This window comes from Nicotiana tomentosiformis, chromosome 4 (genome assembly GCF_000390325.3).
Source record: "Nicotiana tomentosiformis chromosome 4, ASM39032v3, whole genome shotgun sequence".
NCBI classification, from domain to species: Eukaryota; Viridiplantae; Streptophyta; class Magnoliopsida; order Solanales; family Solanaceae; genus Nicotiana; species Nicotiana tomentosiformis.
Window position 1 is genome coordinate 127,545,158 of NC_090815.1, and position 19,652 is coordinate 127,564,809.

At 34.0% G+C, this 19,652-nt stretch overlaps 1 protein-coding gene across 3 annotated transcripts; it reads left to right on the plus strand.

Annotated features, from left to right (window-relative positions):
- The first annotated feature begins 7,325 nt into the window (after window positions 1–7,325).
- Window positions 7,326–13,565, plus strand: LOC104110982 (mitogen-activated protein kinase homolog NTF3). 3 transcript variants are annotated; one of them, XM_009620562.4, is made up of 3 exons: window positions 7,326–7,760; window positions 8,773–9,215; window positions 12,517–13,565. In XM_009620562.4, the coding sequence occupies exons 2-3, from the start codon at window positions 8,793–8,795 to the stop codon at window positions 13,210–13,212; spliced, it is 1,119 nt and encodes a 372-aa protein (XP_009618857.1). In that variant the 5' UTR covers window positions 7,326–7,760; window positions 8,773–8,792; the 3' UTR covers window positions 13,213–13,565. The 3 variants fall into 3 exon arrangements, with proteins under 3 accessions (XP_009618857.1, XP_009618856.1, XP_009618858.1); XM_009620561.4 differs by having other exon boundaries at window positions 7,328–7,760; window positions 8,789–9,215; XM_009620563.4 differs by lacking the exon at window positions 7,326–7,760 and adding an exon at window positions 8,403–8,536 and having other exon boundaries at window positions 8,789–9,215.
- The last annotated feature ends 6,087 nt before the right edge of the window (window positions 13,566–19,652 follow it).

Genomic DNA, 19,652 nt, shown 5'->3' on the forward strand with positions numbered 1-19,652 from the left:
AGTAATTTTCTTTATGACAGTAAATAAATATGATGCATGCTAATGGCCACTTGAGAAAATCCAACTGATAAGAATTTGGCACTTTTGTGCAAAGCCCAATATCAATTTGGCTAATGGACTTGGAGTCAGGGCAGTCAGTGAGCTTAAGATATTGATAATATTGAATAATTAGCCCAATTTCCGATCACTCAACCGCTTAACCTAAAAATAGCTGACGAATATATAATATATATATTATTCATATATAATATTTATAAAACCTTGTATAATGTATAATTTATGTATGTGGGATAGAAAAAATAAACAGAGAATTTAGCTGGCTGTTTATGCAAATATTCCTAAGATATTGGACTCAATTGATCAGGTCCCAAAAGCCCAAAATAATTTAAATGAAGTCCAATAAGTTTGGGACATTTTCATCTTTTACCAGAGCTTTTCACCTAGAGTTTGAGGTTCTTGAAGGGACTGCAAAACCCCTATATGATTAAATTGTAGTAGTCATTTTCATTTGATTTCAATAATAAATCTTTAAATTTGAGTTTTGATTGCACTTAAATAGTTTGATAAGTGAAAATGTTCGGGCTAATAAGAGCCAACATTATTAGGACGAGAAACATGTACATCTTTCATTTTATTAATATCATATCCAATATTCACCCCATTTTTCTGACCTGTTCGCTTCTTATTAAGGAAGATTTGATTGTTTTCTACTTAAACAAGCACATTCAAAATGGATCTATGTTATATATTATTGGAGCTTATAAAGGTCACAAAAGTGGAGCAATTTCACTCCATTATCACAAAATAATTTATTTCTTAAGGAACTAATTGGTCACTTACATCTTCACATGATTCACTTATATTTTTTTTTCAAAAATTTTAAAAATAGTCCCTTATAATACAAGTGAAGCACCCATAGTCCCAAAAGTATGCGAAAGGAGCACATTTTTTGACAATAGAAAATATATTTGTGAGAAAAAAGTTGAAATTGAAAGATGAACAATATTCTTAATTCCTTAGCTTATACTGATATAGTAATATTAATGGAGTGATACAGCTAAAAATAGATAGCAAGCAAAATTGGCAAAAGTGAAGGGAAAGAGGAGAGTGTGCTAATAATGATACAGGAAATGGGTGAAATAAATATGAATAATATAATATCTGTTATGAATATATTATATTATGGATGTTCATTTAGTACTCCGTTGTAAATAAACTTCCTGAAGAAGTTTATCCATATGAGACTCCGCCATAAATACATTTATCTATTTAGTACTCTATTGGAAATAAGCCTCCTGAAAAAGGTTATCCTTTCGGTACTCCGTTATGGATAAATATTACCCATGATAGAGGATTTATCTATATCTGGCACAACAGTTTAGAGCAGCAGCTTACAAGTAGCTTACACAACAGCTTGCAGTAGCAGCTTACACAGCAACTTGCAATAGCAGCTTACAAGTAGCTTATACAGCAGCTTACAAGCAGCTTGCAGTAGCAGCTTACACAGCAGCTTCCTTTCTTCTATAAATAGAGGAGAATTCAGTTCATTATGTACATAAGTTTGAAGTTTGAATAATATATCAGTTTCTCTCTATACGTGTCTTTACTTTACAGTCATTATTTTATAACACGTTATCAGCACGAGACTCTGCCATCTCGAGAAAATACTTTGAAAGTATTAGAGGTACGAACTTTCTTTTTCTAAATAATGTCAAATCCTTCTAAACTTGAGTTTGTAGCCCTGGATATATCGGGCAAAAGCTACATGTCTTGGGTGCTTGATGCCGAAATTCATCTTGATGCGATGGGTCTGGCAGACACCATCAAAGATAAAAATCAGGCATCAAACCAAGACCGTGCCAAAGCAATGATATTCCTACGCCATCACCTTGATGAGGGCCTGAAAATAGAATATCTTACTATTAAAGATCCAATCATACTGTGGAGTAATTTGAAATATAGATATGACCACCTGAAGATGGTCGTTCTTCCACAGGCACGTTATGATTGGACTCATTTAAGGCTACAAGATTTTAAATCTATCAGTGAGTATAATTCTGCTATGTTCAGAATTATTTCCCAATTGAAACTATGTGGTGATAATATTACAGATCATGATATGTTGGAGAAAATTTTCACCACTTTTCATGCCTCGAATATGCTCCTGCAGCAGCAATGTCGAGAGATGGAATTCAAAAAGTATTCTGAACTTATCTCACATCTTTTTGTAGCCGAGCAACATAATGGGCTATTAATAAAAAATCATGAAAGCCGACCTACTGGTTCTTGTCGTGGTTATGGCCGTGGTCGGGGAGGAAACTCTAATCGTGATAATAATAATGCACCAAAGAACCCTCCTCACTACCAGCAGTGGAAAAGGAAGGAACAAAAGCATGAAGCGCTGCAAGCAGCAAAGCCAGAAAATGCATGCTATAGATGTGGAGGAAAAGGGCACTGGTCACGTACATGTCGTACGCCAAAGCACCTGGTTGAGCTATATCAAGCTTCCCTGAAGAAGACAGAGAAAAATGCTGAAGCAAATTTTATTTCTGAAGATAATTTAGACTTCATGCATTTGGATGTAGCTGATTACTTTACACTCCCAGAAGGAGAAACAAGTCATGTGATCGGTAGTGAATATGTAGAGATGTAAATATTTTAATTTTTGTTATTTGTAGTATATAGTATAGTTATGTAATTATTGTACATAAATAAAAGTTATAATGTTTACTATCATATTTATTTTGTTTATGTAATTTTGAAGAATATGGATAATTCTCAAATTATGTTTGGATCAAAGACCAATCATGAAGATATTTGTGTAATTGATAGTGGAACAACTCATGCCATATTCAAAGATCATAAATACTTTTCTTATTTGCATAAGAAAAAAGCAAATGTTTTTACAATTTTTGGTAATATAAGTTTGATTGAAGGCTCCGGAAGAGCTATTGTATTTCTGTCTAAGGGAACAAAACTTATTATCGACAATGCATTGTACTCCTCCAAGTCCCGAAGAAACTTGTTGAGTTTTATAGATATCCGCCGAAATGGGTATCATGTTGAGACAATAGATGAAATGAATGTGGAATATCTTTGTATTACAAAGAATATTTCTGGCCAGAAATGCATTGTAGAAAAGTTACCAACTTTATCTTCTAGCTTATATTATTCAAAGACTAGTACAGTCAAAGCACACTCTATCGTAAACCAGAAGTTTACTGATTCAAATACTTTTGTGCTTTGGCATGGCCGTTTGGGCCATCCTGGATCAATAATGATGAGACGAATTACTGAAAATTCAAGTGGGCATCCATTAAAGAACCTGAAGATTCTTACAAATAATGAATTTTCTTGTGATGCTTGTTATCAAGGCAAAATGATCACTAGACCATCACCAATGAAGGTTGGCATTGAGTCCCCTACCTTCTTAGAATGTATACATGGGGATATATGTGGACCTATTCACCCACCAGGTGGGTTGTTTAGATATTTTATGGTCCTAATAGATGCATCTTCAAGATGGTCTCATGTGTGCCTATTATCATCTCGTAACCTGGCGTTTGCAAAGTTATTAGCCCAAATAATTCGATTAAGGGCACAATTCCCAGATTATCCTATAAAGGCTATTCGCCTTGATAATGCTGGAGAATTCTTATCTCAAGCTTTTGATGATTACTGTCTATCAGTTGGGATAAAAGTTAAACATCCGGTAGCTTATATTCATACTCAAAATGGCCTTGGAGAGTCATTTATTAAACGACTGCAATTGATAGCAAGACCACTACTTATGAAAATAAAATTGCCCACTATTATTTGGGGCCATGCTATCTTGCACGCAGCATCACTTATCCGTCTCAGACCAATACATTATAATAAATATTCTCCGTCACAATTAATTTTTGGTCATGAACCAAATATTGCCCATCTACGAATTTTTGGATGTGCTGTATATGTGCCAGTAGCACCACCACAGCGCAGTAAGATGGGCCCCAAAGAAGGTTAGGAATATATATTGGGTTTGAATCACCCTCTATTATTCTCTATCTTGAACCATTGACGGAAGATTTATTTACTGCTCGATTTGCAGATTGTCGATTTGATGAAACAAATTTTTCACAATTAGGGGGAGAGAAAAAGGAAATCAAAAGAGAAATTATGTGGAAAGTTTCATCATTATCTCACTTTGATCCACATACCGCTATATGTAATCAGGAGGTCCAGAAGATCATCTATTTACAGAATATAGCAAATCAAATGCCAGACGCATTTACTGATTTGAAAAGGATAACTAAGTCACATATCCCTGCAGAGAATGTGCCTATCCGAATTGATGTCCCAGCAGGACCATCTATTAGCATGAGAGCTAGTGAACCTAAAGCACGCCTGAAGCGTGGTAGGCCTATGGGTTCTAAGGATCGAAATCCTAGAAAAAAAATCGACAAATGATCAAAATGATATTATGAAGGGATCTCCTGAAGAGACCCAAGATCTGATTAGTTATGAGATTCCTGAAGAAATCAATAAACCCGAGACTCAAGTGAGCGAAGAACTTTTAATAAGTTCTACTGGTGATGGGATTAATTTAAATCGATCTGAAATAGTGGTGGATAATATTTTTGCATATAATGTTGCACTTAACATTATGCAAGATAGTGAGGATTTTGAACCTCGATCTGTCGAAGAATGTCAACAAAGATCTGATTGGCCAAAATGGCAAGGGGCAATTCAATCAGAATTGAACGCACTTGCTAAAAGAGAGGTCTTTGAACCAGTAGTCCAAACACCTGCTGGTATAAAACCAGTTGGTCATAAATGGGTTTTTGTGCGAAAAAGGAATGAGCAAAATGAAGTTGAAAGATACAAGGCTCGCCTTGTCGCACAAGGATTCTCACAACGACCTGGAGTCGATTATGAAGAAACATATTCACCCGTTATGGATGCCATAACATTTCGATATCTCATCAGTTTAGCCTTACGTGAAAGGCTTGAAATACATATGATGGATGTGGTTACAGCTTATCTGTACGGGTTACTTGATAATGAGATTTACATGAAAATCCCTGAAGGATTTAAAATGCCTGAAGCATATTCAAAATCTCGGGAAATGTACTCAATCAGATTACAAAGATCTTTGTACGGTTTAAAACAATCTGGGCGCATGTGATATAATCGCCTCAGTGAATATTTGTTGAAAGAGGGTTGCATAAATGATGTTATTTGTCCATATATTTTTATTAAAAAAATGACATTAGAATTTGTTATACTTGCTGTTTATGTTGATGACATAAATCTTGTTGGAACTCCAGAAGAGCTCCAAAAGGCAATTGAATATCTTAAGAAAGAATTTGAGACGAAAGATCTTGGAAAGACAAAACTCTGTCTTGGACTGCAAATTGAATATTTAGCAAATGGGATCTTTATGCATCAATGTGCCTATACAGAAAGGGTCTTAAAACGCTTTTACATGGACAAAGCGCACCCATTGAGTACACCAATGGTTGTTCGATCACTTGAAGTGAATAAGGACCCGTTCCGACCTCCAGAAGAGGATGAGGAACTCCTGGGTCCTGAAACACCCTATCTCAGTGCAATTGGTGCACTTATGTATCTTGCTAATGCTACAAGGCCTGACATAGCATTTTCTGTTAATTTACTAGCAAGATATAGCTCTTCTCCTACACGGAGACATTGGAACGGGATTAAGCATATATTGCGATATTTAAAGGGAACTCTTGATATGGGTTTGTTTTATGCTAACAAAGATAGTGCAGATCTTGTTGGTTATGCATATGCAGGTTATTTATCTGATCACCATAAAGCTAGATCTCAGACCGGGTACGTGTTTACATGTGGAGGTACTATCATATCATGGCGCTCCACAAAACAATCTATTGTTGCTACTTCTTCAAATCATGCTGAAATAATAGCCATTCATGAAGCAAGTAGAGAATGCGTATGGTTGAGATCAATAATTCTTTTTATTCGAGAAAAATGTGATTTAGAATGTGAGAAAAGACCCACAATTTTATACGAAGACAATGTTGCATGCATAGCCCAATTGAATGGAGGATTTATAAAAGGAGATAGAACGAAGCACATTTCACCAAAATTATTCTACACACACGATCTTCAGAAAAATGGTGACATTGATGTGCAACAAATCCGTTCAAGTGACAATCCGGCAGATTTATTCACCAAATCTTTACCAACTTCAACTTTTGAGAAGATGGTATACAAGATTGGAATGCGGAGACTTAAATATTTGAAACAAGATTTTCATCAGGGGGAGTAAAATATGCGATGTACTCTTTTTTCTTTATTAAGATTTTTTTCCACAGGGTTTTCCTTATAAGGTATTTAATGAGGCAGCTAGCAATGCGTATTACTAAATATGTGTATTCTTTTTCCTTCACTAGGAATTTTTTCCACGGGGTTTTTCCTAGTAAGATTTTAACGAGGCACATTATCTTTTAATGAACATCCAAGGGGAGTGTTATGAATATATTATATTATGGATGTTCATTTAGTACTCCGTTGTAAATAAGCTTCCTGAAGAAGTTTATCCATATGAGACTCCGCCATAAATACATTTATCTATTTAGTACTCTATTGGAAATAAGCCTCCTGAAAAAGCTTATCCTTTCGGTACTCCGTTATGGATAAATATTACCCATGATAGAGGATTTATCTATATCTGGCACAACAGTTTAGAGCAGCAGCTTACAAGCAGCTTACAGTAACATCCAAGGGGAAGTGTTATGAATATATTATATTATGGATGTTCATTTAGTACTCCGTTGTAAATAAGCTTCCTGAAGAAATTTATCCATATGAGACTCCGCCATAAATATATTTATCTATTTAGTACTCTATTGGAAATAAGCCTCCTGAATAAGCTTATCCTTTCGGTACTCCATTATGGATAAATATTATCCATGATAGAAGATTATCTATATCTGGCACAACAGTTTAGAGCAGCAGCTTACACAGCAGCTTGCAGTAGCAGCTTACACAGCAACTTACAACAACAGCTTACAAGCAGCTTACACAGCAGCTTGCAGTAGCAGCTTACACAACAGCTTGCAGTAGCAGCTTACACAACAACTTTCTTTTTTCTATAAATAGAGGAGAATTCAGTTCATTATGTACATAAATTTAAAATTTGAATAATATATCAGTTTCTTTCTATACTTGAATTTACTTTACGATATTTATTTTATAAAAATATCCAATTTTAGAAGTAAGTTAAGTGAATGTGTCCTCAACTTCATCACAGTGTGATCCACTTTCAGACAATTACACTCTGATCGCGACAAGATAACGGATCAACAGTTACTGTGTGCGCGCGTGTGAGAGAGAGAGAGAGAGATAGAAAAAGAGAATATCCCAAAATCTTTTGGATATTTATATATATTATCCCCTTTCTAAATTATGAAGAAAACAAAGAAACGTGAGGCTAATTAATCTGGATCTTTTCTGATCTGATTCCTGTTGGGTATTTTTGGGAAGCTGCTTTCTAGGTGAGCTAACTAGGGTTTCATTTTTGGGGTTCCATTTTTTGAGCCACAGAATTGGGAAATGCGAAATCAACTCTACTTGAATGTAAATGGGATTTTCTTGAAAAGGGGTTTTGTTTGCTTTCTGAAGCTGAATTGAACAGAAATTGTTTCAAAAGTTTGAATTTTGGTGAGATGGGGTTGAATAAGATGGGTTTTTTGCAGTGAAGTGATACGGAATAAGCAGAGTATACACTAAAGGTGAGTGCTTTTTAGTTTCTTTGTTTTCAATTTCATTTGTTTTGTGAGATCAGTGAAACTATGCATCATTAATTAGCAAATTTTATCTATAAAGTTTCTTTCTTTGTTTGTTTTTTACTACTTTTCTTAAATAGGGATAATTTGACACGGTGAAATAGCAAATTTTATCTATAAACTTTTCTTAAATAGCAAATTTTATCTATAAAGTTTTGTGAGATCAGTGAAACTATGCATCATTAATTAACTTTCTTGTTTATCTTTATATAAAAAAAGCTTCTGCCTTTGCCATGATTTTTCCAATTTGATTAAGCAGAAAAATAAATACTTTACAAAATTAGTAGTTAATAAAAGTCCCAAAATAGTAACAATGGGTCATACAGATTTAGAAGATATTAATGGTTGCATATGGTTGGAATGTTATGGCATTAAATCAAGAAGTTATTGTTCAGGAGAGAACTTTTATGATCTTACTGGTATTGAATTGTGTGAACTGCCTCATTTAAAAGCTGGAGATATTAAAGAGGAGACAGTTTTATTAGTTTATTTAGGTCTGCAATAGGTTGTGATCTGCTGTGAGGGAAATCTATTACTCAGGAATGGTTTTAAGACGTCTTACTGCAAATTGTTTACTCCAGTGAAAACAAAGAATTGCTCATTTGGATAAGCATTTAGATCATAAGCAGTGCTTTGGCTGAATTTCAAACTATTGTGAACCAATGAGTTGCCAATTATGAAAGTCACGCTCGCTAAGAGTGGTAGGCATCAGAATTAGGAAGGTAAACTAATGTAATTTAGTTCTTTGCATTTTTGGGTGGTTGTTCTGTATGTTCAGTTTGCTCATAAATTTTTGTGATCAGTTTACAAGCACTTTCCTTTCCTTTTCTCGTTTTTGCTGGTTTTGGAGTTTATTAATGGTTAATATTTTTGTAAACGAGCAACTTATGTCTCGTGTTTCCTAAGTTACTATGCATAAATTTTTTATATTATTTTTCTCCTAACTTATTATGCCTAGTTTGCCACAATTTCAGGTATATGGCAACTCCAGTTGAGCCTCCGAATGGGATTAGGACCCCAGGAAAGCATTACTACTCTATGTGGCAATCCCTTTTTGAAATTGATACGAAATATGTACCTATTAAGCCTATTGGTCGAGGAGCCTATGGAATTGTTTGTTCTTCCGTTAATAGGGAAACCAATGAGAAGGTTGCAATCAAGAAAATAAACAATGCTTTTGAGAACCGTATTGATGCTTTGAGAACTTTGCGTGAACTAAAGCTCCTTCGCCACCTTAGACATGAAAATGTGATTGCTCTAAAAGATGTGATGATGCCAATCCACAGGCAAAGTTTCAAAGATGTTTACTTGGTTTACGAACTAATGGATACTGATTTACATCAGATAATCAAATCCTCTCAAACACTTTCAAATGATCATTGCCAGTATTTCCTATTCCAGGTACTTTTATCCCGTGGGGAGCGCAATCTATGTTACAAACAGTATGGATATGATAGTTAGAAGCTTCATGCTTGTGTAGCTGTGTTTTAGTTTCTCATTGAACTCATTCGACTATTTTTTCTTTCTTGTATTGGTCTCTCTCTCTCTCTCTCTCTCTCTCTCTCTCTCTCTCTCTCTCTCTCTCTCTCTCTCTCTCTCTTAAATGTGCATTCCCATTGTGAACTCTGAGAAGGTAGTGTGTGGTGTGGATGCTTGGAGGGAATATTCTTGCTTCAATCCTCATCATGATTGTCTTGTTCCTACAATTAAACTGAGGTATACCATATTTGAGGGTGAGTTCATAGACCTTGACTTTTGTGTTCTAACTTGGACAATTGTGATGTTTTTTGACGCGTCAATCATCCAAGTGGTGCTAGTTTTAGAAGGAGTGTAATAATATGGATAGCGATGTGAGCCAAAATCTACTCTATGGTTGCTATTTGGCGGCCTCCTGCTCTTCATTACTTTTTTTATCTTTTATAATTTTCTTTACTTAATAGTGCTGCTGTTAAAGGTCAGTTGAACAAATAACCAAGTGGCAATTTTGATTAGTAGAAGAGAGTGACAGCATACTTTTTGTTTATCAAGTGAATATTGTGCATTTTACCGGACTAATTCATTTAATAGTCTTGTAACTGAGAAGTTGTCCAAGCAGTTAAAACCACAGAGGTGCTTTCTTTTCTGCCTGGAAATCCAATGTCATTGTCGTAGTAATGCGTATTTTCTCAACCTAGGTTCTTAAGTAAGGTGAGGGTTCTCTAGGTTCGTAAATATGCATCTATCTAGTTTTTAACTAAGGTGAATGTTGTCTACGTCCATGAATATGCATCTATGTACATGAGATGTGCGCTACTATCTGGTTGTTTTGTTTCATTGTCAGTCTTCAAACATAGTAGAAGCTGTAGATTTACATAACACCTATATGTTCCTAAGCATGCAGATCTTCTAATGTTATTCAATCACCACCAGAGCAGATGTAAAAAATAACATTAGTATGGATAATTGATATGCAATGAAAGTGTAATGATTTTTTCACATTATTACTATAATTTAACCTATTACAACAGGTTACTTGCCATTTATTCTAGATTATCGATCAATCCTATTAAATAGATTTACCTGCAATAATCTTTTTAGTGACCGTACTGTGTAAATAATATTTTACACTATCGGTGCATAGAACTCAAATGTTGCAGTATTATACCCACTTCCGTTTATACTAGAAATTATGGGGAAAAACTTCGTCAATTGATTAAGTGAAAAACTTGAAATAAGTTGGTTAACTTTTCAACCCATAAAATGATCTTTTGCGATAAAAACCCGAAGGAGGTTATAGCTCGAACCAAATTGAGCTTTAACTTCCTTTAGTTGGTCTTTATCGCTATAAATCATTTTATAGTTGAATCAATTGAGGAAGTTAGCCTACTTTGTCTTATTTCAAGTTTATCACTAGACAAAGTTCTTTTTCCATAATTGCTATTATAATGGAAGTGGGTATAATACTGAAAAAGTTTGAGTTCTATGTAGTGACGGTGCTAAAAAAATATTTACACAACGGGTTGCTTAAAAGGTAACTGCATGTAACTCTTTTTAATAGCATTGATTGGTAACCTAGAATAAATTATAGGTAACCTCCTATAATAGGTTAATCTAGAGTGATAGTGTGAAAAATGATTACAGTATCAGTGCTATAACTTAAATCGACATTGAAATTAATTTTTTACAGCTACTTCAATGTTGATTGAATAACAATAGGAGATTTGCACGCTTAGAAAATATAGATGCTATGTAAAATCTAGAGCTTCTACTGTGCTTAGACAGACAATTAGTAGTTCTGTATCAAATTGTTAGTATCTGGATATGGTCCTTCCAATAGGAGACACAGCATGGCCGCTCACCCTCCTAGCCAAACTCTTCCTATTGTTTTATTCCACTCAAACCCCTGTATGTCGTCTGTCCTTCAACATAGCCTACTTTTCTCCAATCGGACATCTGTCCTTCCAATTCTCACCTGCCACTCCGCTTTGATGCTAGATTCACTAGAATTTGTATATTTGGAAGATCGCTTCTTCCATTCTTAGGCAAATGAATCCACTGCAGAACTTATTCTTATAAAACTATATTGATGCATATTTTATTGTGGGAATTTAGTTTTTTTCTTCTTCTTATTTTGTTTGCCTGAAAGATTATTCTACTTGTTGTGGATAAGTAAAAAATAAAGGAAAAAACCATTCTACATTTTATCTCAAGTGTTATGCATCTTGCAGGATCTTTTTCCAGTACCAGAAAGCTGTAGTTCCTTAATCACATGCCTATGACGACAATTATCGTGAAACTATAAAAACAAATGTAAAAGTACCTTCTTTTTTTCTTGTCTTGGGTTAAATTTTGTTTGAAATCTGTTTTATGATGTCCTAATAGTATCTTCTTCCTTCAATTAAAGATTACATTAAGCATGAATCGAAGCTCATTCTATTTAAAAGTATTCTAATTTTTGTAGGAATATTATCTAGATGAGCTCCTATTCTCAGCTTGTGCTAGTTCTACAGATGTTCATATGCTCATCCAGATGCCAAAGTAGAGCACCACGTAACAATTGACACATTATACCTGTTTCCCAGTTTCGCCCTTCAAAGACAAGACTGTGCTAAAGTCTTGTGCAAATTCTTTTTTAGGAGTCTCTGTCTTCCGTGCATATCCTACATTACTCATTCATTTCTTGTTGGTTTGATCCATCAACTTATACGAATTTCTCTAATCTATATTCCAGAATATTGGTTCCTTGACCCTCTTTCCAGAATCCACCATTAGCAAGCTTGGGCTTTGGTTTAGCTGGTTATGGTTTTATTCCATTGGTTTCTGTTTGTGGAACACAATTCTGTTAGTGATCCAAGAGTGTGACACATGAAAATGGGAAATGACGTTATCCTGTGCACTCTTCATCTCTTGCCCCCAGCCCTAAACATGCCATGGAATAGCTTTGTTATTTGATGGTGATTTCTGGACCAAGGATGCTTTGTGTCCTTTTTCCTTTTTTTTCTTTTCCCTATTAGTTCTCTATCTTCTTCCTGTGAGGATAAATTGGAGAAAAATCTCATAAAGTAGGCATCCTCAGGCTGCAACATGTAAGAACTGAAAAACAAAGGAGTTAAAAGGATCATAAAACTAAACAGGAATGAGATGTCCACTTGCGTGCATGCTATTGCTCAGTTCTGCTGATTTAACTGTTTTGACTGCTGAAACTAATGTAATTTGTATGCAGTTGCTTCGAGGTCTGAAATATCTCCATTCTGCAAATATTCTTCATCGTGATTTGAAACCTGGGAACTTGCTTATCAATGCTAACTGCGATCTGAAGATATGTGACTTCGGGCTGGCACGCACGAGCAGTGGCAAGGACCAGTTTATGACTGAATACGTTGTTACACGCTGGTATAGGGCTCCGGAACTTCTCCTTTGCTGTGACAACTATGGAACATCTATTGACGTATGGTCTGTTGGTTGCATTTTCGCGGAGCTCTTAGGGAGGAAACCCGTCTTTCCAGGTACTGAATGCCTTAACCAACTTAAACTGATTATCAACATCCTTGGCAGTCAGCGAGAAGAAGATATTGAATTTATCGATAACCCAAAGGCGAGAAAGTACATCAAATCACTTCCATACTCTCCCGGAACACCCTTTTCCCGTCTCTATCCCCATGCTCATCCTTTAGCCATCGATCTCCTGCAGAGGATGCTTGTGTTTGACCCTTCAAAAAGAATTAGTGTTATCGAAGCACTTCAACATCCATACATGTCTCCCTTGTATGATCCAAACACTGACCCCCCAGCGCAGGTTCCTATCAATCTTGACATAGATGAGGACTTAGGGGAAGAGACGATAAGGGAAATGATGTGGAAGGAAATACTTGAATACCATCCTGAAGCGGCCGCAGCTGCTATGGAAGTTGTTCTATGAGCTGCTTCTTGAAAGGTTGTTGATGTGGTGTTAGACCTTTTTGTAACTTATCTCTAATAAGGTTTCCGCGCTTTCAATAATATCAAGTCTTGATTCATCGACAGTTTGAGCTGTGATGCATATAAGAACTGCTTATATAAGCTTGAACTTTTTGAGCATGTAACGTCGTAATCTGTATATAGGTGTGGTTTTGCAAGTCTAAGGACCTTTTATGCTTTATGAATGTAAGGCAGTTTTATTTGTTGTACTGCCATGTTTGTGATGTTTATTGATGTTGGCTCTTTTAACCTGCCTTTGAGATACTGACATAGACAAGTTTACAAGGCAATTACATTTACAGTTATGTCCCTAAATACTAGTTCATATCTAGTGGTAACAATCTATGCACATAGAAGTAAAGTTCTTAACAGCTTGTTTGGATGGTTGTTACCTATTGTATTGTGTCGTATTGTTGTTTTAAATACACTGTTTGTTTTGATTGTTACCTAAATTTTATTGTATCGTATTGTTAAATCCGTCGTAACGACGAAAAGTGTCACTTTATGTAACGACGGATTTGATGTGGTGGCGTCGTTACCTTATTATTAAAGGGTGACAATCATTTACACTCCCAAACTTTGCGCTAAAAATTAAACTCCCCTCAACTTTGAACAATAGTAATTCTACCCCTTTTATCCTACACAATACCTTTTTTGCCCTTTGAATTTTCAATTTCCTCCTCTATGTAATACTTTTTTATTATATGATATTTTTTTTATGGTTTTAGCTATAATTTAAATTATGTTATACCTATTATAAATTGTAATTTAAGTTCATTAAAATTATAAGTAGAATAATCCTTTTATAAATGTTATAAATTTACTATTATCTTAATGATTGTTATTTTAATGTAATGCATGTTAACTATATTTAAGTTATATTTTCATCTTGATGGAGCCAGAAATTCATATAAGAGGATTGAAAAAAAAGCCTAAAATATCATATTTAGGATTTGAACTTGTGACCTAAGATAACTTTTGAATCTATACCGCTTTAATATCATCTTCTTATGTCAAAGGGATTCAAAATTTTATATACATCTAAAAAGTTTACTTTTGTCGTATTTGCATAGTCTAATATTCTGGCGAGGGGATTCAATTGAATCCTCTTACCTCCTCCGCCCATTAACTTTCTCTCTTATTCTCTATTGTAGATATATATTTTTGGATTTTGATTACCATTAATGACGAGTGGGTTGCTCTAGTGGTGAGCACCCTTCACTTCCAACCAAGAGGTTGTGAGTTCGAGTCACCCCAAGAGCAAGATGGGGAGTTCTTGGAGGAAGGGAGCCGAGGGTCTATCGAAAACAACCTTTCTACCCCAAGGTAGGGGTAAGTTCTGCGTACGCACTACCCTCCTCAGACCCCATTAATGAACTAATTTCTAAGTTTATATTTTGAAATTCATTTATTATAAGGTATAACATAATTTAAATTAAAGATAAATTATAAAAATATCATAGAATAAAAAAGTATTATATAGAGGATGGAATTGAAAATTCAAGAGCAAAATATGCATTTTGCAGGATAAATGAGGGAAAATGACTATTGTTCAAAGTTAAGGAGGGAATTTGATTTTTAAAGCAAAGTTAGGGGGTGTAAATGATTTTAACCCTATTATTGAATAATCATATTTTATCTTTACCCTACTTTTTTATATAATAATTCTACTCAATATCCTATTTTTTCTTAGTAATGTTGTAAGTTTATTCGTCATTTTGTTGGTACGTGACATAATGAAACAACAACAAACTTTACAATCTATCATAACGATATATTCATCAAATAATATATATACAATTCAGTACAATATAATATGATACATTATGAAATAACATGTAACAACTGTTCAAACAAACTGTAAGTGAAGAGATTTGCACGGGAAACATATTAAGCATCCTTTTTTTCTAATTGTAAAGCATCCTGAAAAAGAAGTTATAAGTTAGGAAGTTTGTGATAGGTGGTAATTATCTTGTTACGTTTCTGAGTACTCAGTGTACTAATAAGGTAATCTTTGACTCTATTGAACGTAGTACAGGGAATTGGAGTAGTATTCTATCGGCGCAGAGTCGTAATGATTGTTAAGCTATAACACTATTAAGAAGCGTCAAAATTAGGAACAATATTTAATGCCATTTTCCTTCTCAAATAATTGAAGACCCAACAAGTATCTCTTTAATCATATACTATCAGTAAGTACAGAAACCAAGAACAATATTTAAAAAATTTCCCAAATCTACAGATATGCCCCAAGTAATGATTTTTTTTTGGGGCTTTTGCATATGTACCCCGTTTTGCAAAAGAATTTGCAAGTCTACCCATTTTACAATCAACTTCAGACTTATCGCGTCTAAAGTTAAAAAATATTAGTCTGAAGTGAAAAAATTGTACTTCAGATATACTTAAGGCCAAATAGGTCTAAAGTGTAACCAATAATTTCATGCACTAAGGCCAATAAGTCTGAAGTAAAAAATTACACTCCAGATACTCTTAAGGCCAAAAGGATTAAAGTGCAACAAATGTTTTCATACATTTAAGGCCAATAAGTCTGAAGTGAAAAATTACCTTCAGATGCACTTAAGGCCAAAAGGTCTGAAGTGCAACAAAGGTTTTTTTATACTTAAGGTCAATAAGTCTGAAGTGAAAAATTACACTTCAGATGCGCTTAAGGCCAAATAGGTTTGAAGTGTAATTCATGGTTTCATACACTTAAGGCCAATAAGTCTGAAGTGAAAAATTACACTTCAGATGCACTTAAGGCCAAAAGGTCTGAAGTGCAACAAACGTTTTCCTACACTTAAGGTCAATAAGTCTGAAGTGAAAAATTACACTTCAGATGCGCTTAAGGCCAAATAGGTCTGAAGTGTAACTCATGGTTTCATACACTTAAGGCCAATAAGTATGAAGTGAAAAATTGCACTTCAGATGCACTTAAGGCCAAAAGGTCTAAAGTGCAACAAACGTTTTCCTACACTTAAGGTCAATAAGTCTGAAGTGAAAAATTACACTTCAGATGCGCTTAAGGCCAAATAGGTCTGAAGTGTAACTCATGGTTTCATACACTTAAGGCCAATAAGTCTGAAGTAAAAAATTGCACTTCAGATGCACTTAAGACCAAAAGGTCTAAAATGCAACAAACGTTTTCCTACACTTAAAATCAATAAGTCTGAAGTGAAAAATTACACTTCAGATGCGCTTAAGGCAAAATAGGTCTGAAGTGTATCTCATGGTTTCATACACTTAAGGCCAATAAGTCTGAAGTGAAAAATTGCACTTTAGATGCACTTAAGGCCAAAAGGTCTTAACTCTGAAGTGCAACAAACGTTTTCCTACACTTAAAGCCAATAAGTCTGAAGTGAAAATTTGCACTTCAGATGTACTTAAGGCCAAAAGGTCTGAAGTGCAACTAACGTTTTCATGCACTTAAGGCCAAATAGGCCTGAAGTGCAAATTGCCCAGAAACAAAAATTTGTTCTTCGAATTTTAACAATTGAATATACGATTTAATACCTAAATCTACTCCAAATGAGCTCAAATTTGAAATATGACCTCTAAACATCATCAAGAACAAATTCAATCATCAATTTGTCAAAACAACAATAAATCAAACGAATCCATTTTGCAATTAAGAAAAAGAAGAAGAAGAAACCCTAAGCAATAGTAAAAAATAAAGCGCTACAACAGCTCACAACTGCAAAATATCATAAATTGCCTTAATAAATGTTCACAAGACCTAAAATTATTTTTAAAGTGGGTACTGTAAGCACGTAATTTTTGACTCGCATATTAGAATTACCTTTAATAGTCCTAGTATGTTTTAGAATATTTATTTGAGTTCATTTCTATAGGATTTCACTTTATTATTAATTTTAATTCTATTTTTTAAAGCACAAAAATTGAAAAATACAAAAATAGTTTTATTTTCTCTATTTAATTTAGGTATTAGGTATTTTTAGAAAGATATTGTTTTTAATATTATTTTAACGGAGTCATTTTTTCCTCGATTTGGGATTCTAAAAAATAAACCGGTGACTTGGGACACCATAAATTATTCCAAGTGGCGACTCTGAATTAAAATAATAATCCAATTTCGATTAATGTCACTTAAATTGGAAAAACCCCTATCCCCCTCGGAAAAAAGAAGGTGTGACAGGTACAAGTTAAAAAATAAATAAATAGTGAGTACGAATTAAATAGGGGCGACCAAATAGAGCTCCGTGCAATTTTTACTGATTTCTTGGTCCTTGGCCCATGTTAAATTAAGCAAAATGTCCATCCCATACCCCATAAAGAACCGAATGGTGTAGATATTAATTATTAATTAATAAAAAAATAAAATTATATAACCGCACTCAAAATATAACCGAAAAATATATGTGTATACATTTCTGTATATTATATAAAAAATATATAAATTTTATATATACTTTTATAACTATCGAATATAAATAATTTTTGCCGTAATCTTTGGCCATTAATTAATTATTGGGTCCATTTTGCAAAAATGATTTGCATTAATTGAGTGAGTTATGTTTTAATATTGTCGATTCTGCCCCACATGTTCCCCGTCAAACCGCGCCTATAACATGTAGCTGAATAAAAATCTCCTGTTTTTTCGGTCTCCAGCAAATTTTCTTTAACCTAGTTTTCCCTCATGTGTCCATGTGCATATTATCCCAGAAAATTATTTTTGTATAGTTTTAGGTTTTTTGAATTCTTATTGAATTGGAGATAAGAGGTTGTACTTATGCAAATGTATTAATTTCTGTTAATTTTTTCTTTTAACTTTGCGTCCAGTCAACTTCAATAATTTTGGTGGGTCGTATTGGATTTCGAAATGAAAATTCGTTGACATTGATGGAACATATTTAATAAATCCAACGCAATTTTATGTGATTGAAATAAGAACTGAATTCACAGCTCGTAACTTTTTATTGACAGACTGAGTTGACTGATCGTTTTAATCAACTTGCCCCTTAGTCTCGAATTCACGTGTATAAATGTTGCTGTTTCAAGATATATTTTTCGAGTGCTCGGTATAATTCAATGGAGGCTTATATTAATATTGACAATCAATCTGCATTTCTTGGTCCGTTCATTGTTGAACATATAGAGCATTTTAATTTGACGTCAATTCGTCTTTGAAATATCTCATTCTAGATAATTCCGGCTTTTAGCTTATGAAACGTGTGAAATCCTAAAGCTATTCCTAACTTTGGAAGGCACTACAACAACGACAAACTCAGTATATTTTTACAAATAGGGTTTGAGAAGGGTAATGTTTACGCATACCTTAGTCCTATCTTGCGAATGTAGAGATGATATTTCCAATAGATTTTCGTCTCAGGGATAGTGAAAATGAAGCAACAAACAATAACAACAACAAAGTACGTAGTAAGATAACATAAGTGAACGACACAATGGATAAAAATAAAGATCTAAGAATCAGAAAATACAAAAATAGTACTAATAACTACTAGTAAGACCACGGCAAACTCACGACTATGTGTCAACTTTCAACCTTAATGTTCTACCTCTACACCCGAAATTATCTAAATATAAGTACACAATTTAAAAATTAAAAGGAAAACGAAAAATTCAAAATCGAGGCTTAGCAGATTCCAAAAATATCAATTTGTGAGATTTCGAATAATTATAAGATATTGCCTGCTGTATATTCATTGAATTCGGTCATACTAAGACATATCCTAATCTTATAATATCAATTTGTTCACCCACAATGACGGCTATAGACAGACCAGATTGTCGAAAACAGTAAAGTAAAATCTGAATTTTAATTGTTGTTTGTCTTACCTAATTAAATAATTAACTCTACTGATTGAGAAGGAAGTTTCTAAGTAGTTTAAGGTCTTGTAATGGTTTGAATATTTGAGTCTCAACTCTTAAAGTTGGAGTTACGAAGTTTATGTGGAAGATATTTTTCCATATAAGCTAACTACAATATTAAAGTTGAACAAATAAAGTTTATGTGGATTCTGTCAGCTTCTAGTTTGGAGGCGTTTTTTTAAAACTGTTATCACACGTGCTTCGATTTTGCACTATTAGAATAAACCTCAAATTTTAAGCTATGAAACTAGATTTAATCACTTTGAGAAAGTTATTTTTGTGGGCTGCGATCTTTTTCTTGAATGACAGAAAGAACGCAAGGGGAACGAACCAAATCCTTATTAGTCAAAGAAGGATTAATTAATACTCCTAAAAATTAATTAAGCATACGTATAGTCAATGTTTATCTGATTTTCATGGGCAGTACAATATTGACGAAATTTCTGAAAAAATGAAAAAGGATTAGCAGTCATTTAGTAGTCAACCTTTGTTTTTCTTGTAAACGCGAAATTATTTTATCTGCATGGATATAATTATATCGCATAAGAATAACTG

Coding starts and splice junctions, on each gene's coding strand:
- LOC104110982 (XM_009620562.4), top strand. CDS start 8,793: ATGGCAACTCCAGTTGAGCCTCCGAATGGGATTAGGACCCCAGGAAAG. Junction 9,216..12,516: donor GCCAGTATTTCCTATTCCAG/GTACTTTTATCC, acceptor ATTTGTATGCAG/TTGCTTCGAGGTCTGAAATA.